Source organism: Canis lupus, chromosome 24, assembly GCF_048164855.1.
Source record: "Canis lupus baileyi chromosome 24, mCanLup2.hap1, whole genome shotgun sequence".
Lineage (NCBI taxonomy): Eukaryota > Metazoa > Chordata > Mammalia > Carnivora > Canidae > Canis > Canis lupus.
The window spans coordinates 51,021,017-51,043,672 of NC_132861.1; the positions used below are offsets into that span (position 1 = coordinate 51,021,017).

At 59.5% G+C, this 22,656-nt stretch overlaps 1 protein-coding gene across 2 annotated transcripts in view; it reads left to right on the forward strand.

The window, feature by feature from the left end:
• The window catches only part of TWIST2 (twist family bHLH transcription factor 2), a 51,207-nt gene extending 32,317 nt beyond the window's left edge, over window positions 1-18,890 (forward strand). For both annotated transcript variants that reach the window (XM_072796914.1, XM_072796913.1), the window contains exon 2: window positions 18,180-18,890. In XM_072796914.1, coding sequence (XP_072653015.1) covers window positions 18,180-18,246 — 67 coding nt within the window. In that variant the 3' untranslated portion in view covers window positions 18,247-18,890. The remainder of the gene's footprint in view (window positions 1-18,179) is intronic.
• Window positions 18,891-22,656: the final 3,766 nt, after the last annotated feature.

Below are 22,656 nucleotides of genomic sequence, written 5' to 3' on the forward strand. Positions count from 1 at the left end.
GTGTCACCTTTCTTGCAGATAAAGGCTGAGATGCAGGGTCCCGGGGTGGGGCAGCCTCACCCGCAGTGCCGGTGCAGCGGGACCAAGGTGGGCCTCCCTTCAGGGTCTGGCAGGTGGGGAGCCCACTCCCTGCTGCCGGCCGCAGCTCCCGGAGGAAGGTTCCAGAGCCTGAGCTGAACACACCCCACTTTCTCTTCCTAAATCGGTGATTGGCCACTCCAACTCCCTGGTGGTGGATGAGGAAGCAGAGGGAGGCCAAGGGTTTCATCAACGGAGCTCCGTCTCCGTGGAAGAGGACGTGGCAGTGAAGGAGACGCACGGAGCTCACGCAGGCCCACCCTGCCTGTCGGGAGCCCCGGCGGCCTCGTGCTCAGGCCGCCTGAGGCCCGCCCGGCGCCCCCCCGAGGCCCTGGTTCGGCCCGTTTCATTTCGTCCAGGCGAAAAGGTGGGAAATGAAGTGAAAAACCGGCCGCTCGTGGGTTTGTTGTGCACATTTGACCAAGGGAAGAGCATTTGATTTGTGACTCTGCCCGTAGCGTCCGTACTTACGCCTGCCGCGTCGGCCCGGGGCCCAGCAGGACGTGCCTGGTGTCAGCAGAGCAGGTGGGATTCCGTGTGGGGATTGGGAGTGAGGGCGAGAATTCCCCATCGAGGGCTCCAGGAATCCCACAAACCGCGCTGTAACGGCTCCGGACCGCCCCGGGGGGAACGAAGGGGATATTGGAATATGTTAGGATCATTTTCGAAAGGCAGCCAAGGTGGTTTTTACATTCCTCAAGTATGCTGGTAATCTTAGCCTACAATCATATTGCTAATGAGTTTCCCACTAAGACATAAAATGTGTAGTGAACTTTGTCCCGAAGACCAGCAGACCGGCGCCCCTGGTGCACGCCTGCCAGGAGCCTCTCCTGGGGTCCGCGTCCCCTCTGGCCAGAAGCGGCATTAACCCCACGACCCCCGTAAATATCCAAGGTCACAGCTTTGCTTAGTGTTAATTATGGTTTTGGCTCAACAATTAATACCTACCTTCGAGCCAGGCTGTATCGGAGGGGACGTGGTTTCTGTCCACATCCTCCCATTGGTCCATGATATAAGGTATGCAGGAGAATTCAGACTTCTCCTGAGAGGATGCCGTAGGGCTGCTGGTGCTGCAAACGTGGGCACAACGTGCACGGTGAGCCCCCATCCCGCCCTGAGTCCGCCTTGCTCACAGTTTGAGGGGCACACTTCCAGCTGTTTCCTGGGCCCACGGGCACGGGGATGCTGGGGGTGTGCAGGCTCCCGGCCGCCGTCCTGCTGTGTGACTCTGGCGCCTGTGGCTGAGCAGGGGCAGCGGGTCCAGGGGCAAGGCAGGGAGGCGTGTGACCCTGGAGGGGCTGTGTGTTTGCTCAGCGGGAGCTCTGTCTTCAGCACGGAGTCCCAGCAGCACGAGAAGCTTCTCCGTGACAGAGGCGTCAAGTGACGGCCCGTTGCCCAACCTCCCCATCAAGGGTGGAAGCGAAGTCACGGAGGGAGAGCCACCAGGAAAGCGAGGGAGAAGCGTCTCGCCCAGGCAGCCTGGAAGATGAAACTTAGTGCATTAGCGACACCTGAGAATACGCGTGAACGATGCACGGGAACCCCGGGCACAGGTGCCAGAGGACTCCGAGAAGGACCCGTCCGCTCAGGCGGGATAGGAGCCTCCCCCAGAAGCCTGAGCCCTCAGAGAGCCACACCGCCGCGCGCCCCACCGTGGCGAGCCCCCTGGAGTCACGGGTCCCTGTGGAGCTGTCACACCGGGGACCCCGTGCTGCCGTCCTGGGAACCAGGTGGCCCGTCACGTTGAGGACGGAGAGGAAAGTGAGGCAACACCTTCCAGTAATACCCGCCTACCCTCAGTGCCCCACATCGCCTCACTCAAACCGGGGTGCAAGCCAGGGGCCGAGGCCCCACTGGCGCTTATTGATTACATGCCGCTGTGCTCATCCCACTGGTTGCCTTTCTGTCTGTTTTAATGAATATTTTTAAAGAGCTTAGTTCTTTCATGGGTCCCCTTCCCCGCCATCAGTCCCCCGGCCATTGCTTGTGCTACCTGTGAATTTTCAGGAGTTTGAGCCCAACCTGTGGTAGAGGTTAGTGAAGTTAAATGACAGTTTCTTGAGGGACTGTCTGCTAATTATTTTGTGTTTTGAACCAGCCTTTATGAAAACAACCTGGCCTTGGCCCGTGGGGTGGACTCGGTGTAGCACCCGAATGTTGAATGTCTCCCTCCTGGCCCTCAGGACCCCTGCACCTGGGCAAGGCCATGTGACTAGTCCCAGCCAGTGAGCTTTGGGAGCAGGTGACAATAGCATTTCCAGGCCAAGTGCTGGAGAACCTGTGTGTGACACTCCAGTGTCTCGTCTGCTGCCCCCAAGGGACCAGGAGACCATATGTCCCAAACGATGCCTCTACAAGAGGGCGAGACTCCGCCAGCCTGAGTCCTGAGTGGCCGTGTGGAGAGGTGCCCCCACCACTCCGAAGGGGTGGGAAGAAGGCGCAGGACGGAAGCGGGTCTTGCGTTGCGCCCGTGAGATGTGGGGGCCTGTTTGTTGTCGCCGTAGAGCCTCTCGTGCCCTGACGGAAACGCTCTGAGAGGAGAAGAAAGACAGTCTCGTACCTCACGGGCCCTGGAGCCTTGGACAGGTGCGCTCTGCGCCGTAAAACGGATATTTGCTTAGAAGCATTGTCTGACGTGCATCATCTCCGACTCATTTTTCGGGGAGCTCGGTTCCGAAAGGCACTTTTCACTCAAGTCTTTGGCAAATCATAAAACTTTTCCAGGGTGTAACCATGGCTTCTGTTATTTGTTTGCTAAATGTGGATCTCTGTCTACACCAGATTTCCTTAAAGTAACTCACATTCGATGGTGAGAATGTGCGGTCGTTTCGCGCTGCCCCTTAAGCATCGCTTGACTCCTTATCTTTGGCTCAAGATATATTGGCTTGTTTTCGAGCCTCTGCCTCCGTTCCGAGTTTGGTCGGAGCTTTCTTTCCTCCATATGTGCTTGCAGGGTAGTGTTTTATTTTAAAGTGGATTCGTCCTGAATTCCTTGAGACTACACAGAACATCTGTATCACATCTATTTATTGACAAAGCTTGATTAAAGAGCATCTAGAGGGGAAGGTGGATTTCTGGATGTAGGATTGAAAGTAGAAGACTGGTTTCCCTTATAAACACTGACGTTGACACCGCTCTCTGGATTCGTGGGGCCTTCCTTGGCAAAAGACGTTATTATGGAATGTTAAGTCAGAGTCCAAATGATAATTAAATGCATTAAAAATGTGCAGATAAGGGAGAAGAGATTCGCACATGAGAAATACCCAGCAAATATCTGGACCCTTCGGCTGCTCAGCTCTGACACTGGTTCCTTGGTTTTATTTTCTGCCTTTGGATCTCTGCTCTGCTGTCTTTCAAATAGAAGTAATCGCTTCTGGCTTCCAAACTCAGGAACCTTCTTGCAATCCCTGGAAAAAAATACAGCTACACGATCCCCATGTGCACCTGTGAGCCCCAGCCCATCAGCCCAGGCAGATGCTGCGAGGGAGGAAGAAGCCAGGAGTGTTCTTTGACATGTGAGTGATCAGAAATGTTCTTTTAAGAAGAGGGATTCCAATGCCTTCCTGGGGTACCTCCCAGCTGCCTACTTCCCAGTGCTGTAGCAGGCCCAGGGCGCCAAGAGGTTCCGCATCCATCCGCTCTCAAATCCCCGCCATCCCGGAGCTCCTGGATTCAGCAGAGGGTTGTGGAGGCAAAGAAGGAGGCCTACAAGAGTAGCTGGGGCTGACCCAATGGTCACTGGATGCCCTCAATGGGCACTGGCTTCTGTGTGATGGGCCGGTTAGAAGCAACATGAATATCTAATATCCACCCCCAAATGGTGACATCAGTAATGGCTGGAGCAAACTTGGGACAAAGGTGACCCTCCTTAGAGGAGAATGGGTGGGGGTGTGTCTGCGTTTATACGTGGTGTACGTACATATGGTGTATACGCTTGCAGCATATATGTGCACGTCTGTGGTATGTGATACTATGAGACACACACACACGTTTATTTATTGTATATGTGTCCAGATATATAAATACGAAAGGCACTAAAGTCACTGCCAACCTGGCATCCCTGTGTCTCCTGGGTCTAGACAGAGCTCCGTGCACGCTCTGCAGGGTAGATATTTTTCCCAAGCATTTCAAAGGAAATTCTATTTGTATTTGTACCATAAAATCAGACCATTTGATTTATTTATTTTTTTTTAATTTTTTTTTTATTTATTTATGATAGTCACAGAGAGAGAGAGAGAGAGAGAGAGGCAGAGACACAGGCAGAGGGAGAAGCAGGCTCCATGCACCGGGAGCTCGACGTGGGATTCGATCCCGGGTCTCCAGGATCGCGCCCTGGGCCAAAGGCAGGCGCCAAACCGCTGCGCCACCCAGGGATCCCCATTTGATTTATTTAATGTGCAATATACAGACACCCCGAGTCCTGATGAAGTCAGTACATGTGACATGGAGCAGGGTTTTGTTCCCTCCCACACCACTGGCCTCCTTTGCGACTGAGTGCACTTGGGGCAGATCTAACACTAAGTGAGCATCTGCCGTGTGCCAGGTGGTCACTCCCCTGTGGGACAGGTAAAACCAGCCCATTTGGTAGGTGAGAAAAGTATTGGAAAGGAGACATGGCCAGGCTGCACGCTCGCAGACACTGGCCACGGAGCATTGCAGGACGGGATGGCGTCTGGCCGGGGTCACACCTGCTGTGCAAGGCAGGAGCCCTCCAGAGCCAGGCAAAGGTCGGGACTCCCCCATCACGACATCCAGGGAACGCTTTAGTTTATTTTCCAATGCCTCGCTCCCAGAATCCCCTTGGGGGAGGGGTCCTGAAGAACAAGCGATTTCACGAAGCCCGTAGAAACACATTCTGTATACCGTGCAAAGAAATGGTGGCTCACTTAGAGTTTTTTTTTCCCCAGAAATGTGTGTGCATGCTCATCATTTCTCATTTTTTTTCTTATCCAAAAATATTTTGAAAAGAAAAAATGGGTTGCAGGGATTTATTGGAGTAGATTGTAATTCATAAATGCAGAATTTCAATCCAGGGATATTGAGTTTTTTAGAAATTGGGCAATAAAGAGCATGTTCCTGTATCTCGTGACTTGAGCCTGGGGGCGGAGAGCCGTCTGGGAGGAGGGCAGTGCTCTTTAAACCGTTGCATCGCGGGCTAGGCCGGGAAGGCTCTGGGGAGTACCTGTTCTCCCAGGCTGTGCCCTCCCATCGTCCACCGCTGTCAGAACTGCACCGGGATGGGTGACTCCTTTTCAGGCCTACAACGCACACCCCCCGAGGCAGGGGACCGTGCTGCTTCTTTGTGGGCTGATAAGACTCTGCGTGGGCACCCGCGCTGGCAGAGGCTTCGGGATCCCATGCAGACCAAAAGCGGATCGTGCACTGACGGATCATGAAATTAGAAGTATAAGCCTCAGAAATGAAATGCTGGGAATCACAGCTCTTCGTCTGAAAGATTCCGGTGGACACCCTTTCGGGAGAAAATATAACACACTTCCCAGAGGCAGCGCCAGTGTCAAGGGCTTCAAGATCAGTGGGGTAACCCTGACTGAGTCCGGAGGGTCAGGGCCCCTGGGTCACCCCCCTCGGCCGACAGCAGAGCCTCCCTGTGACACCATGGGCCCTGCTCCCTCGCCCGGAGGTCCTGGCTGCCTGGGCATCTTCCCAGACCTAACGCCCGCCTTGTTGCGTTCACGCGGGGGCCGTAGCCTCTTTGCCTTGCCAGCGTGGCTCTCGGCCTGGACTCCCGTCTGTGTGTCCTGCCCCGGTGATGCAGGAGGGTGACGACGTCACCCTGCAAGAAGGAGGTGGGGTGGTGAAAGGCATGGAGACAGGCCCAGAGATAGAAGTGAAGTTCAGAGGTCGGGGTGACCCTCGGCGGGCTAAGGCCGCGTCACCCGCGGAGCAGGGAGGCCAAAGACGTGCATGTTCTCCAGGGGGAGTGACCGGTCCAATAAGCCCCGCTGTCCTGGGTCTTTGCCGCCTCCGTCTCTGCCTGGCTTGTCCCTGGAGGGACCTGCGTGCCCCCGGGCACCTGCGCGAGTTAACAGCCGCTCACTGAGTGCGGGCGCCGCGTACCGGGCGCGTGAGGTGGCACCGCGGCCAGGTCAGTCCGTGGGCCCCTGACCCATTCTTCCCTCTGTCCGTGAGGCTGGCCGTCTCCTCATTCTCCAGCTCCTGCCCCCGAGGCGCCCCAGAGGCCTGGCTCCGGACGGCGGCCCTCCTGCGGCCTCGGCACGGGCGGCCCAGGGTGGCTCACGGCCCACCCGCACCTGCCCACGAGCAGGCCCTAGCTGAGCGGAACCACGTCTTCAAGCTTGCGTGCGTGCGGCCTGCTTCCAAATACGCCGTGTGTCCCAACAGAGGCCAGTGTGAGTCCCCGGGGGCTGGCGTTCGAGAACGTGCAATAGATCCGAAGTCACTGAGTCCCGGGCTTGGGAAGCGAATGTCCCTGCGGCTGAAGGGGTTGCTTAGCCAAGGCCACGTCCATGTCCACGTGCCCGGGGCGTCTGCAGGGCGCTGCTCCCCACTGGGCCCCCCGTGTGCTGTTGGATTTTCCAGGTGCATCGCCCGTGCCAAGTGTCCGCCGAAGCCAGGGTTCCCAGAGGTGGGAAGGACTGAGGATCTGAGCACAGCAGGTGTCCTCCCATCACTTAGGAAGGATTTGGGATTCTTCTGAATATGTCTGAACATACGCCTGATGTTACTACAGCCGTGTATCTTCTCCGGGTCACTCAAGGAAATCGATTTAGGTGTGGTCGCTTCTGTAAACGGTTTTGCATTTTGAAAGTTGCCTGCTTCTCCGGAGGTTAATTTTGGGAACTAAACGCTGGTGGCAGTAGTTTAGGGAAAGCTCATCGTCAGAGCTGATCCGTTCCTGGAAACAGGTTTATATCCCCGTTTTTCACTGTCCAAGGGAAGTCGTCTCAGGAATGTTCTCTCATGGTTAAAATTAGAACTACCCTAGAATCCCGCAATTGTACCACTAGGTATTTGCCCAAAGGATACAAACATACAGATTCGAAGGGACACCTGCACCCCGATGTTCATAGCAGCATTATCAACAGTAGGCAAACTGTGCAAAGAGCCCAGAAGGCCACGGGCTGATGAATGGATGAAGAAGATGTGGGGTGTGTGTGTGTGAGTGTGTGTGTGTAATGGAATATCACTCAGCCGTCAAAAAGAATGCAGTCTCGCCATTTGCAATGACGTGGTTGGACCTAGAGGGTATTATACTAAGTGAAGTCAGTCGGCCAGAGAAAGACAATCATGATTTCACTCACATTTCGAATTTAAGAAAGAAAACAGATGAACACAGGGGAAGAGGGAAAAGGGGAAAAAAAGGAGAGGGAAACAAGGTATAAGAGACTCTTAGTGACAGAGACCAGACTGAGGGTTGATGGGGGCAGGTGGGTTTCAGGTGGGGAGGGGACCAGGTGTGATAAGCACCAGGTGTGTACTAAGTGATGCATCACTGACGTGTACTCCAGGAACGACTATCGCACCATGTGGGAGCTACCTAGGATATGAATTTTATTCTTATTATTTTTTAAAGATTTTATTTATTTATTCATGAAAGACACAGAGAGAGAGGCTGAGACACAGGCAGAGGGAGAAGCAGGCTCCATGCAGGGAGCCCGACATGGGGCTCGATCCCGGGTCTCCAGGATCATGCCCTGGGCCAAAGGTGGCACTAAACCGCTGAGCCACCCAGGGATCCCCTTTTTACTATTTTTTAAAGACTTTTTAAAAAGATTTTATTTATTTATTCATGAGAGACAGAGAGAGAGAGGCAGAGACACAGGCAGAGGGAGAAGCAGGCTCCCTGCAGGGACCCAGACGTGGGACTCCATCCCGGGACCCCAGGGTCATGCCCTGGGCCAAAGGCAGACGCTCAACCACTGAGCCACTCAGGCGTCCCATAGAATTTAAATTTTAAAAAGAAATTTAAGAAAGAGGGAAAGGTTCTTTCACACGTCTGGAGTCTGTGGTTCCCCCCAGAGACAAGGTGGGGCACGCGGCGGACACGGGGAGTCTGGGTGGCACCCCCAGGTCTTGGGTCCTCCGCTGTGTGGCCAGCGTGGTGTCTGCCTCCCGAGCCTCCGAGCGTTCGTGTTGAAATGTGGCTGCGGGGACAGCTCCGGGAGGGCATGTTTGGGGGCTGGGCGGCGTGGGGCCTGGCCTGCAGGAGCCTAGGCGACATTCCTAAGGCGCCCGCCTGCCCCTGACGGTCCTTGGCCTTCCCGAGCTCACCTGTGACCCCACCTGCCAGGTGCGACCCAGCTCCTCTGGGGGGGCGGGCCTCCCTCCCGCAGGGCTGCTGCCAGCTGGCGCCCCCCGTGGGCTCTTCAGGGACCCACCTGCCGCCTCCTCTCCCTCTGCTCCCCCAAGTGTCCACATCCAGTCTGTCGTGGACAGGGAGCACAGAGCTGGGAGAGTGAGCCCCGGGTCTGGGTTCGAATCCAGCCAGAGCCAGTTGGCTGTTTCCTCATCATCCCTTAGAGGGCAGGGCGACGTCAGCCTCTCTCAGAAGCTGCGTGTGAAGCTCCCCGCCCCCTCCCGGGGGTCGGGGCTGGACATCCTGCTGGGTGGACCAACCCGACCTCGGGGTGTCCTGCAAACACCTCCACCTCGGCCTTGCCAGCTCTGCTCTCGCTGTGCCCCCACCCTGCCAAGCAACTTCTCTCCTTTTCTCTATTTTGTTCCTGGGGTCACGACCCCTCCTGTGGTCCCCGTGCCCTGCCCGGGGCCCCGCTGGTGGGCGTCTCGCCTTCTAGCAGTCCTTGAGGCCCACCCCACAGCTACCCGTGCAAAGCAAGCCTGGTCACACCAGCGTCCCCGTCACTTCACACCGCCCCCCCATCGTGGCCTTGTGGGGTCCTGCCCCCCAGACCCCTCCCCAGAGTCGCAGCTCTCCATTGCCCCCAAAGCCCCCTTTCCTCCCCACCTAAAAGTGTCCTGGGGTCCTTTCACCCTTCCTCCCCCTGGGGGACTAGAGGTCCTGAAAGCCCCAGCCCCAAGCCCCCTTCTGTGAGGAGCTACCCCCACCCCGGGCCCGCCCAGAGGTGTAACGTCGCCTCCTCTGCCTTGACTACGTACGTCCTCATACCTTTATCCTAGCACGCGTTAGACCTTGCTGTAATCATTAGGTTTGTCACATATGCTTCTCTCGTACGGCCGATAGTTGTAGATCTCGTGTACTTCCGTTACACCTTTATTAGAACATTTATTACGTATTTGTTACCATAGCTTCTGTTGTCGTCCCACGAGGGCTGGTGTGGGACAGGCAGCAGGTTGGACTCACGACATGCATCCGACTGGCAGCCTGACATCAGCGGACCTTGGGTTCCTTTGCCCTTGAGCCGCCACCGCCGCGGTCCCCGGGGAGGGTTGTGTCCTCAGATCCTCATCTGTCAAGTGTGCAAAGACATTTATTAGGTCAGTGTTCCTTGGTCTGGACCCACGTGACAGGTGTAGGAATGAGGTCAGTCGTACGGGAAGGGATTTCTGTCTCGGGCCTCGGGACTGAGCGGACCTGAGTTCCGGGGCGATTCTGCGCCTGCCTGGTGACTTGGCCCAAGTCACCTCCGGCCGCAGGTCCCAGCTCCTCATCTCTGCGGTGACGTCACCGGGTGGGTCAGCCCCACAGGCACTTCTTGCGCCACCAGCCTGCAATCGGGCCCTGCAGGCTCGTTTTTCACACCACCTTCTTTTGCTAGTGGGTTTTATTTGGAAGCTAAAGTTAGTGACATCTGGAGAAATCATAATTCACCGGTCGAGGTAGTTCCTGGATTTATTTGGAGGCCCCGAGGCCCGGGAGGAGGCTGCCCCCTCCTATGACCTGGTTACTCGGGACGGCTTCTGAGCTTGAGGGTCCCCTTTGCAGTGTCCTGTGACTCATGGAGGAGGAATGGGAAGGCCTCCCCCAGAGGAAGGCTGGACAGGATCAATACTGGGAGTCACTGGCATGGACACGGGGCTTCCTGCCACAGCTCCCTCGGGAACTGAGAGAGCCGGCCTGGAGCGCCCTGGAGCCCCATCTCCCCGAGGCGGGGACCCCGGGGGCACCACGCAGAGGGAATCCGTAGGCGGAGGCAAGCTGCTCTCAGAAGCACTTCTCCTTGGCAGCCGGGCCATCCCAGACACCGTCGGCTCCGATCCCCGAAGCCAAGGCCAAGGACAGAGATGGAGACAGAGATGGAGAGAGCTCTGCTTCCAAGTTGGCGAGAGACTCCTACGCCCCCGAAGGAGCCAGGCCAACAGCTCGCCGCCGCCGCCGGGGAGCCGCGCAAGATGAGCCCCGGCCCCACGAACACAGGCATTCCACGCGGGATTCCTCTTCCTCACGCACGGCAGGCGGGCCGGGGGTCAGACTCCTGAGCCGTGGAGCTAGGGGCGGGGGCACAGCCTGGGCTCGCCCTTCGGCCCCCGCCCCCGTGACCCCGGCCCCGGGCCCTGAGCGCAGGTGCCCCGCACAAGGGGCGTCTGTAAGGCCGGGCTCCCGTGGGAGCGAGAGCGGCCCGAGGGCACGGCCTGTGCGGGCCTCCCAGCAGCCTTCCCAGACGCCTCAGCACAGCCCGGACCAGGGGACACAGGGCTGGGCTCCCGGAGGTCCCTCCGGAGATGCGCCGCTGCCCTGGCAGCAGAAGCCCGTCAGCCCGAAGGTGTCCCGGGAACCTTGCGGGTGCGACAGGGGCGCCCCGGCCACCAGCCATCCCCAGCAGAGAAGCCCCTAGATCGCGCCCCTGGCCTGCTTTGCGGAGCGCTGTGGCCTGTGAGAACCCGTGGCCGCGGCCTCCCTCCGACTCTGGAGACGGAGCCCCGGCTTGGCCCAGGGACAGTGCACAGGCCACCCCGTACCGGACGGGGACCCTGGGGCGGGGGTGGGACCCAGGCGGGAGGGCAGGGAGCCAGAGGAGCCTTGTACAAATCTTACAAGATTTGGGTTTGCCTCAGCGAGGACAGCTTGCCTTTTACCGCCCCCTCGCAGCTCCACCATCATCCCCCAGGGGTGCTCACTGGGTCCTCTGACGCTCCTCAGAAAATCCAGGTCAGGCAACAGAGTGTGACCTGCAAGGGGACAGCTCGGTTCCTGCCCTCTGACTTAGAAGCGGATTCTTTGTTGTTTGCCATTGAGACTTCTCTATCCTTCTGCCCCTCTGGACCCTAGAACAGGTGCACAGAGGTTGGCAGGGAGGGGAGGGGGCCTGAGCCTTGAGGTTAACCCCCTCTGCCCCCTGAGGACCCTCGTGTGCTGGACCCCACCCAGCAGCCAGCAGCCAGCAGGGGCGGCTGCATCTCCACCTTTCAGGCCAGCCAGGTGAGCCTGGCACCTGCCCCTGGCAGGTCTGGGCTCCTGTCTGCCAGGGTTGGTCCGTTTGCACCTGACTAGAGCCGCCCGCAGATCCGTCCCGGAAGGAAGCAGCACATTTTCTCCTCTGAAAGCAAAGCCTCTTATATCCTGCATCTCGGGATAAGGCATTTGTCACAGGGACAGCCACCGGGGCAGGGCGGCGCTGGGGAGTGGGCTCGTGCCGGCCCCTCACTGGCACAGCTCATGCTGGCCGGGCTGCCCAGTGCCACCCTGCACGCACAGCCACCCCGCACCCAGAGCCCAAATTCTCTGAAGGCGCAAAGCCCCTCAGCTGCGCAAGTGACCTCAGAGCCTCCAGGGCCTGTCACTGGCACCCCTGCTGCCCTTCCCTTAGGGGGAATGGCAGTGGGGGTCACAGGCCGGCTGCACAGCTGTGTCCACTTTGTGTCCCCCCAGCCCCTGCCTGTGTGTCTGGGGCTGTCAGGCGGAATTACAGGGACCTCCAGGCCTGGCCACCTGCCGGGGGGATGGCCCCCAACAGGGAGCATCAGGGTGCCCGCATCCTCTCCCAGCCTGGTCCCTGACCGGCTGCGTCTCTGCGCATCACGGCGGGTCTCGGCTGCAGCAGGTGACCTTGCTGACCTGGGGCGTGCACGCCGCAGCCTGGGCGTGCTCAGCTGTTCCTGATTGTCTAGGGGCATCTTCGAAGAGCTGGGGATTTGGCAGAGGATAGACGTTGATTCCTGCTTCTGCGTCCTCGTGAGCTCCGGTGCGATGCGGGTGCTGCTGGCAGAGACTTGGAAGGCATGAGTGGAATGGAACCCGGTAGAGAGAGGGTCCTAGAAGGCGGCTGGCACGTCACTCCCGCTCCAGCATCACGCTGGGGACCATCCGATCTCTTCACCGCGGGCCTCTTTCCATGAGTGTTTATTGAGCACCTACTGTGTACCAGGCGGGGACCCAGCTGGGGAAGAAACAGCAGCCGGCCCTCTCGGGTGACCACAGTGTTGGACACGAACCAGGTGAGGCCCCAGGCCTCTGTCGTGCTATGGCTCCCTGAACCCCCACAGCACCGGGGGGGTGGGCATTTCTACAGATGCACAGGCTGAGGCCCAGAGAGCTGAAGCCACTTTCCCAAGGCTGCAGGGGCCGTGGGTGGCAGCGCTGGGATTCAGCTCGAGGCCTGAGCTCAGTTCCTGTCTTCCCAGGAGCTTCTAGAATGTTCGTGGCTTCACACTCCATGCCTCAGGATCTCCGGAGCTCCGAGCTCCTGACCCTTTCTTGCACCACATTTCCGAATACTAACAGACCAGCATTCCTGGAGTAAACCCTTCTGGGTTATAAGGAGGAGATTCTTCAAATCCACAGCTTGGCTTGGTTTGCTGACGTCCTACTGAGCGTCTCTGCATTCGGAGTCACGGGTGGCAGGACCTGGCCTTGGGTTCTTACGCCCTGTGGACAGGAGTCAGAGTGGTGTCTCTTCGGCATTTTATGGGGGAGGCTGTGCATGGTGGGGGGGCGGGGCCGCGTGGAATATTTTCTACCCTCCTCGCAATTTTGCCTTGAACTAAGACTGCTCTTAAAAAAAATAGCCCTCAGCAAAATAAACAAACTGTAAAAATAAATAAAATAAGATGAGAAGTGTCTCCTCATCTGCAAATTCTGGAACAGCTTAACCAATACCGTCAGAAATGACCGGGTCCCGGAAGATTCTCCTTTAATGCCCTTGTAAAGCCTCCTGGTTCCGGATTCTTCGCAGGGCAGATACAGATCTTCCACAACCTGGTCAGCTTGCCTTACAGATGTTGGGAGGTCCGACTTCTCCGTGAGCCAGTTTGGTGAAGAGTGGGAAGCTGGCGTGGCGGCCGCGGCTGCCTCGGGCGGCCTGTGTGCGGTCCTGCCGCCCCCAATCGCCCCCCCGGGGCCCTGGGCTGGCCGGAGCGTGGGCTCCTGGGGCCCCGCAGAGGCGGCTGCGCTTTACCCTCGGCCTCCGAGGCGTCTCCTACCCGCGCTCGTGCCTGCTGGTGTGGCGGTGGGACCTTGGGTAGGTGACCGCCTGCAGAGTCAGAGGCCCACGTCCTCGTCTGCGTGGAGCCCCGTTCCCGGGAGTGTTGCCCCGGAAGTGGCCACGGGGGGTGCGTTTTCCGAGGCCCCGACCGCCTTCCCCTGTTTCTTCTGCTCCCCGAACGGTCCCGGGGGCCTCCTCTCCACGGAAGCGGCCCGGGCCTGGGATGGCCCGTCGGCGGGTGGCCGCACCCAGGAAGCCACCCGGGGCTGCTTCTGCGTTGCTTCCTCTCCCGTGTGGAAGCGTGGGCGGCGTTCGGAGCTCCCGGGGCCCAGAGGCGCCTGCTGGTGGGGCACGGCCGCCCGCGTCGTCAGCTGGTGGACCAGGACCAGGACCCCTGTTCCTTTGTGTCTGGGACGGTCAGCCCTCCCTGAGCGTGGGGACACTTCCCTCGGCTCCTCGCTCGTGGCTGCGTCTCCTCCTTCCACATTCTTGGCCTTTTGCTCAGAGGCTGGAGACCTCCGTGACTCAGGGTCTGGTTTATTGATCGCTTTTCATCAGTGGCTATTTATTCTGCTTCCATTGCTTAAAACACATTCCACTTCCCTGCTTTCTGCCATTTCCCCATTTCCCAGAGCCCTCTCCTTGGTTCCTGCTTGGTCCTTCCCTCCGTGCAGACGTTCCTGGCGTCTCTCCGAATGACAAATCCCGCTGCTCCGAAAGCTTGTGCCCGAGCCCCAGGCCATTTGGGAGACGCTCAGCCCACTGTCTCCCCGCCGTGGTCCACACCCACCTGACGTGAACCATCCCTGGTTTTCTTCTCGTATTTATGGCCCGTAGGATAGATGTCAGCGAGTGGGAGCCGTGCCTCCAGCCAGCTCCGGGGAGCCGTGTTCAGATGGTCAGGAGGCTGTGTCCAGGCCCGGGGAGGGGACCGAGGGCCCCGCTGAAGAACGGTGCTGGGTGACTGTCCGGGCGCCGGGGGTGGGGGGGGTCTGGCCTGTGTGGGATGGGCAAGACCCACCAGGGTAGGTGGCGGTGCTCCGCTCCCCTGCTGGCTTCATTACTATTCATCTCCACAGGGCACATTCCCCACCCCCCAGCACCCCTGCCGAGTTGGAGGCTGGTCTTTGTTTTTGGCGTAGTGACTGGGAGGAGAGAGACCACAGGTGACAGCAGGAGCGGACTGGCAGGTGGTGGCCCTTCGAGTGACCTGGACAATGTCAGGGCCCTTGGAGGCAGACTCCTCCACTTTCATGCTGAAGGGGGCAGTGAGGGCCAGGGCAAGTCCTCAATGGCCAGGCCCCGGGTTTCTGTGGGCAGTTCCTGGCTTCCCGAACCTCCCCATTCTTCCCCTCCAGCCTCCACTGGCAAAATCGCAGGGCAGTGTGTGTGTGTGTGTGTGTGTGTGCGCACGTGCACACGTGAATGCTATACTGACCAGAGATCACACATCTGTGCCCACTTCCCTCCACCCTTATTCACTGCCCTGCTTTTTTTGGCAGCCCAGCAAAGTTCAAGGTACTGGGTCCCTTCCCTTTCTGGCAGCAGAGGCTTACTTGCATTTCCTTTAAAAACATTGTCCCTGTCTACACTGGGTTCTAGTTGTTTTCAAACATGTTTTTTCTCCCCTGTTATATTTCTCTGGTTCATTTCTGGGCTTTTTAAACAACTAGTAGCATTTATGGCACATGATAGATGCTCAATATATGTTAGAAAGATGGATGAAAGGATGGATAGAAGGAAGGAGGGGTGGATGGGTAGATGGACGGAACGGTGGGTGGATGGAAGGGTGGGTGGATGAGTAGATGGGAGAATGGGTGGGGAGATGGAAGGATAGATGGAAGCATGACTGAATAGATGGAAGGATGGGTGGATGGAAGGATAGGTGGGTGAGTAGGTGGAAGGATGAGTGGATCGGTAGATGGAAGGGTAGGATGGAGAGATGGAAGGATGAGTGGGTAGATGGAAGATGGGTGGGTGGGTAGATGGAAGGAATGGTGAGCAGATGGAAGGATAAATGGATAAATGGAAGGATGGATGGATGGGTAGATGAAAGGATGAGTAGGTAGATGGAAGATGGGTGGGTAGACAGAGGATGGATGGCTGGGTAGAGGGAAGGATGAGTAGGTAGATAGAAGGATGAGTAGATAGATAGAAGATGGATGGGTAGATGGAAGGATGGATGGGTAGATGGAAGGATGAGTGGATAGATGGAAGGATGGATGGCTGGGTAGATGGAAGGATGAGTAGGTAGATGGAAGATGGGTGGGTGGGTAGATGGAAGGATTGGTGGGCAGATGGAAGGATAAGTGGATAAATGGAAGGATGGGTGGGTGGGTAGATGGAAGGATGAGTGGATAGATGGAAGATGGATGGGTAGATGGAGGATGAGTGGGTGGGTACATGGATAGATGATAGGTGAATAGTTAGATGGAACGGAAGGGGGAGTGGTGGGTAGATGTGTGGATGGACGGTGGGTGGGTGGGTGGATGCGTGGAAGGCCTTATAAGACACTCTTCCCCCTTCAGCCCCCTGCCTCACTTTTTGGAGAGTTTGCGTTGGTGTTTCACTTCCTGGGTCAGGTCCTGGAAATGAGAGTCAATGCAGACCCTTTCCTGTGCGTTCGTGCCCAAGGGCGTGGGCGAGAGGAGTAGAGGCGCTCTCCCAGGGTAGCCGCTGCTCTGCAGCTCTGCCCGCCACCCCCCTCCCCTGCAAGGCAGGCAGATGCAGGGAGCGGACTGCACACAGGTCCCAGCGCACAGTTTCGGTGGCTGGTCTATGCGGGAGGCTGTCCTGGGCCCCAGCTGTTTCGTATTTGCTGCCGAGAGCGCTGCCCATGTCCGCCCTGGGGTCAGGGCGACATCAAGGAGGCCAGGCCCACGGGCTCCCAGTCAAGAAGACTAGGGAACCTGCCCCTTTCTGCCTGCGCCCGGGCCCCGCGGGCGAGCACGCGGCACACCCTGAAGTCACCACTGCTGGGGGACGGACGGCCTCTGTCGTTTCTTGCTCTTCATGGACGGTCCGTGTTTCCCCTTGGAGGGTTGGCGCAGCTCATATATCAAAAACTGTTGTAATTATTCCCTCCCTCGGAGGAAGGCTCCCATTCAGCTTTCTCTCGCTGCCCCCCGAGTCATTATCTAATTACAACCACATTCTCCGAGAGCGGCCGTTGACTTTGTGCCGGGGCCGCTCAGGAAGGCCCGCGTAGGTGGGGTGCTGGGGGCTGGAAAGAAGGGAAGTGTGCGCAGAAGCACGCCACGTGTCTGGGGGGCAGTGTCTGAGCGTCCTCGGACCTTTGTCCTGGCTCAGCGGGGGCTTCTGGAGGTCTCTGGGGCTCTGTGGGGAGGGAGCTGGGGGGACAGGGACAGGAGGAAAGGGCGTGCTGCCCCCTGCGCAGGAGCATCAGGGACACCCCCCCACCCCGATGGAGACGTCACTCACTGCTCTATCCAAAACCCTTCGTGTTTTGGTGCCTTTACACATCGTGGTCCCAGGCCGTGGGGTGCCTGTCCTCCACCTCCACCGCTCCTGCAGGGACATTCCTCATGCTGACCCTTCTCCTTGGTAAAGCCATTCCTGACTCCTCCCGACCCCAGGCCCCTGCCGGCCTCAGGCAGCCCTCCTTCCTCCCCGTTCCTCCCCTCCTCCTCATCTCCTCCTCCCTTCCTCCTCCTCATCCTCTCCTCCTCCTCTCCTCTCCCCCCATCTTCCCCTTCCCCTCCTCCTCCCCTCCTCCTTCACTTCTTCCCTCTTCCTCCTCCTCTCTCTCCTTACCCTCCCCCTCCCCTCCCCTCCCTCCTCTCCTCCTTCTCCTTCTCCCTTCTTCCTCCTCTTCTTCCTCCTCATAGTCCTCCTCCTCCAGGCTCAGCCCTGAGGTCTGTAGCCGCCCCCCACGGTGCATCAGGGCGAAGGCCCGTCTCATGGGCCAGCTCACCCCCACTTCCAGGGCAGCCCTGGCACAAAGGGGGCCCTTGGGGGGCTCTCGATGCATCAACTTGTCTCGTCTGGTTGTGACGTTGATCTGGCCCCGTCTGTCCACCCTCCCGAAGTGGAAGTGCACACCCTGTGCGTCAGGCCCCGGGGGAGGCACTGAAGGCGGGACCCAGAGCACCCCGCAGCCAGCCTTAAAGACTCCCTAACAGGGTTCAGGGGCTCCTGGGGAGGATGCCATCCTGGGGTCCCGCAGGGCCAGGCCATCAGCAGCCCCCCGCCCCCAGAACGGCCGGTGACAGGTTGGAAGTCGCTGGAGCCACGAGCCACCACCCTGGGGCAAGGTGTGGGCCGCCGTCCTCAGGCTTCCCCATCGGCACCCGGATGCAGGATGTCTCCAGCAGGCATAGGGTCCTTGACCGAACACGCCGGCGGGGGTACCCCCTGGCCCCCATTCCCCGTCTCTGCCACCCCCCAGTCTTCCTCTGACCCCACCGCCCAGGCTGCAAGGTCAGCTGGGCAGGAGCAGCAGGGGTCTGGGGGAGAGTGTGGCCCCGTCTGCACCACTCCCGACCCGAGGCCTCGCAGGCCATCCCCACGGGCCATGCTGGGGCGGCGGGGCTTGTGGGCGGGATGCGCTGCACGGTCACCCGCGGGCCTGTGGACGCCCCCCACAGGGGGGTGCCAGAGGCACGAGTGACCGCGGGATGAGATGGCCTCGGCCTGCGCGCACACCACACGCCACGCACACCCACATACACACCACATGTGTGCCACACACGTACCCACAGCACACACACCCCCACCCGTGCGCAGTGGGGTCTCACCTGCCTCCTCCGTGTCTTGCAGGCTGTCCTGTGGGGCCGAGGCTCAGCGGAATTGGGACGCCTCCTCGTCTGTCACTTCTGAAACCTGAACGACCTCAAGGGGGCCGCCCAGCCCGCTCTCGGCACAGCGTTCAGACAAGGGGACGGCAGCATGGAAGGGAAGACCCCGGACCGCGCCACCTCGTCCCCAGACACGGTCCCCACACAGGGCATGCCACTCGCGGTCCTCCTCGCCGGTGACATGCTCCTTGGCATCCTCGCCACTGTTTGGATCTTTTCTTCTGGGTTTTATTTTTTGTTGTTGTTGTTGGGGGGGAGGGGTGGATGTATTCTTTCTGAAAATCTCTAGATTCAGGAACATATTTACAAGGATTTAAATTTTGGATTTGTATTTCCTTCCAAGTGCCTTTTTAATGTATATTTTTTTAATAAAACAGAAATGCATTCCTGTACAATTCTGTTTAAACTGGACCAAGGCTCTCAGAAAAAGAACCTCGCGTTCCCCGCCCCGCAGCCTCTGCATGACTGTTCCACGTAAGCCTGGAATCCTCCTCACACCTCGCCTCTTCTCTTTCTCCTGATTTGCTCAGCTAACCATTTTTAAAATATTTTCTGTTTCAGTGTATATGTTGCTTATTTGTTTTATTTATTGAGATATTTTTAACGAGCTCGGTGACTGCAACGTGGCTGTGTACCCCGCCCCCCTCCCAGGAATAATAAAGACGTCCGTGCAGCCCGGTCTTCCCTGTCCTCTTCTGTACCTCGCAGCACGGAGTCGGCCCGGGAAAGTCGGGAAAGGGACAGTCGTTTCGCTTTAGAAGGGACGAGAAAGGATGTGAGGTCGTTTATGTCGTGGGTCGTTGTAAAACGTTCTAGAAGCCGCCGTCCCTGACGCCGCGGTCCGAGTGGGACGGGCCCAGGCCTGGGAACGCGGGTGAGGCTGGCCTCAGCCCCTCCGTGGGTCCGGCTCCTCGGCGGCTGCCTCCCCCGAAGCGCCCGCCGCTCTCCAGACCACGTCCCGGTGGTGAGATGGAGACCGTGTCCCTCGGGTGTCCCATCGCCATTGTCCGGGGTCAGCGCTCCCCCGCTGGCTCCCCCAAGCCTTCCCCGCCTCCTTGCCCTGCACTCATGCTACGCCGTCGTGTTCTCCGACTACGGCTAAGCCCTGTGCTCACCGTGGGTTGCACATGCACCTGTCCAGCCCCCAGAGCCTTGTACGCACAGCAGGAGGAGCACCTGTAGGTACAGGTAAGGCTGGGGTCCTTGCGCAGAAACCCCAGGAGGGCCGCGGTCTGCGGCTAAGGAGGAGGATCTGGCTGGGGGCTGGGTCCACGCGGGCCAGCTAATGGTGCAGACACAGGTCCCCGAGGGGCAGGGCGTCCCAGGCCCCACCTGCTGGCCTGTGAGCCCTTTGCCATATCTGCGGACACCAGCAGGGGGTGCGAGTGGCCTCCAGGTCAAAGGCTTCCAGCCTGGGAGCTGCAAGTCACCAGGTCACAGCCCTGGGGCGCGGGCGGGGGGACAGCTGATACAGAGCTGTCCACGGACGAGGGGCCAGCAGAGCCCCCCCCAGCTCCCACACAGGATCCTAGGGAGCAGGACCCATGAATCTCTCTCTCGGCTGGAACTACTGCCCGGTGCCCCTGGAAGGGCCGGAGCTCTTGGGACACCGGCCAGACCTCAACTCCATCGCCTGGCTGGCTCCTCCTTGAGGCAGCACCAGCTTCCCTCGGTGTTGGCACCACCCGGAGAGGCCTCGTGCACCCGTCTCGGGGCCTGGTCCCTCCGGCACTGACGACACATGGGCATGCACACCTGTGTGCGCACCTGTACACACACACGTACCCCGTGTAGAGGCTTCGGGAAGACCGAGCTGGGCAGCCGTGGCCCCAGCAGGCAGGGTCCAGGTCTGCCCTGTGCTGTCCTGCGGGGTCCTGCAGAGGCCTTTAGCCACGCCAGCACGTCTCCTTCGGGCAATTCCAAAGAAAAACGACACGAGATGACAGCACACAGTGTGCAGACGGGGTGTCCATGGGGAGCTGCTTTCTTCGCTTCCAGATTGCAAAATTCCCAGATGCCCGGCCTGCCCTGGGGGAGCCAGGGGTCGATCGAGCTCAGGGCCTCCAGCAGGAGACCCCAGGCCTTGAGTCCACGGAAAGAGCCAAGGTCATCTCCTGGGACCTGGACACCCCCTCTGCCCCTGGATCCCATTCCCCACCGGACACAAACACTCTGGGAGGGGTTCTCTCCACCTGCGGGCCTGGCCCTTATGAAGAGGACGGTCCTCCCCAGCCCGAGGCCTCAGCCCACCCCTCACCTGTACGCATCTCCCTTCCTCGACCAAATCAGCCAGCTCCTGATAGAACGGGAACGGCAGCCCCACAAGTTTACACTGAAAAAGGTCATAACACGTAAATCATGGGAAACATTATCCAGAAGGCACGACAGAGCCCATCTGGGTCCGTGGGAGATTAGCGTCTCGGGAGATGGACGGGACACACGTCCTGGGAAGGGCGCCCAACAGAGCCTTCACGTTTCCAGGATTCCTGTACAAACGAGCGGCCCCGGGCACCGGGCTCCTCCCCGCCAGCTGCTCCGCCCCCCCCACCCCCAAGGCACAGGAGCCGCTGGCCTCACTGCGCCCCCACGCAGGAGGAGGAGGCAATATTAATATTAATCATCGGTATTTGAGGAACAGCGTGGCCAAGGATTTATACTCCAGCTAACACTGTCACCTCTCCACTTCCTGCACCTAGCGTGGTGGTGGCACGTTGGCTCCATCCCATTCTCGTCGCTGCCCACGCGCTCCGGGTCCATCTGCCTACACGCTCCCGGGCCGACCCGCTCTCTCCCTCCGACTGCGGCCCAGGAGGATCAGAAGCGTTGCCGGAGCCCCTCCTCCCCAGCCTGGGCGTGGGCGTGGGCGTGGGGCGTGGGCGGGAGGGCCAACCTGCAGTCCAGAGCACTCAGGCCGTCTTGATTCCGTGACCCGACCCACCCCCCTCCCCAAGCTTAGACCGATGGAACGGGTCTGTCGCCTTGTCTGGGACATGTCCTGGGTGTTGTCGGTGTCTGGACTTCATGGCAGGGCGGGTGGGGAGACAGAGAGGTGAGGGAGGGGGCGTGGGCTCGGGGCGGCAGTGGTGATCACTGCCAAGAACCCTGCAGGTGGCCGGGGACCGAGCAATGTCAAGGTTCTTGCCACAGGTGGAGGACGGACACAGCCGCCCGGGACTCCGCCGGCGATCTGGGTTATTTTGGCCTTGGGGGGCGGGGGCTCTGCATGAGGCGGTAACTCTCCTATCACCGGTAAACCCTGCGGGCCGTGGGCAGGCACTCGGCTGGAGGCGCACAGGGCCTCGACAGACACCTACCTGGTGACCCCGGGGAGCAAAGGAGAAGCGGGAGCCGGGCTGGGCCCTAGAGAAGACCTCAGGGAGCCAGCACCCCACAGGGAGCTTAACTAAATGAGGGGACGAGCAAGCGCTAAGCACCCACATCCAGGGACTGGTTTCTGCTCCCCGCCCTTCTGGCGGGTGACGTCCTCATCGGCATCATGGATGCCCACGCACCTGCCTCAGGGGTGGGCGTCGGGCTTGGGTGGGCCACGCACGAGCTACGCGCAGTTCAGTTCCTGGCACCCAGCGAGCGCCTAGAATGGAGCGTCCCGGGATGGGAGCTGCTGTTGCTGCCCATGTTCCCGCTCCCTGCCTCAGTTTCTCCCATAAACCCCGGTGGTGGACCCAGTGCCCTGGAAAAGCCCTGCAGGTTGGGTTATGGGTTGAATCGTGTCCCCCTTTCTCCTACGTTGGAGTTCAGGCCCTGATATTTCAGACGGTGACCTCACCTGGAGCTGGGGTGTTTGCAGAGGTAAAAGCGAGGTCATTAGGGTGAGCTCAGTCCCACGTGACAGGTGTGCTTGGAAGGAGAGATGAGGACACGGATCTGGGAGGGGGGGAGCTGCGTGAAGACACAGGGAGAAAACAGCCGCCGGGAAGCCAAGGGGGGCAGCAACAGGTTCTCCCTCGGGCCTGGAAGGAGCAACCCTGCCGGCGCCCTGGGCTCGGCCCGCCCCCTCCAGGACTGGGGGAGAGCGAGCGAGCAAGCACACACATCTGTTGCTCAGCTGCCCGTGCGTGTGCGTGGCGCACTGTTGGGGGGCCCGAGACCAAGGCCCTGCCCGCGTGCCTGCTTGGTGGCGAGTGAAATGAGGGCAGAAATGCCCGAGAGCAGCGGGGCGGGCCTGAGTGCCCGGCCGAGGAAGGAGGGCAGGGTGCTGTCGAGGCCACGGGGGCCCCAGCTTAGCAGCCACGGAAACGGAGGACACGGGGAATGTTTCCTGTGTTTCCCGGCGCCCCCGGTGGTGCTGACCCCGGAGCGAAGTCCCCCGTGGACGCGAGGCAGAGTGGCCGCTCCTGTCCCCGCCCCCCGACGGCAGGACAGGGAGGCCTCGCAGCCCGCCTTGGACTCTGCCCGCAGACACCCACCCTCCTCTTGCT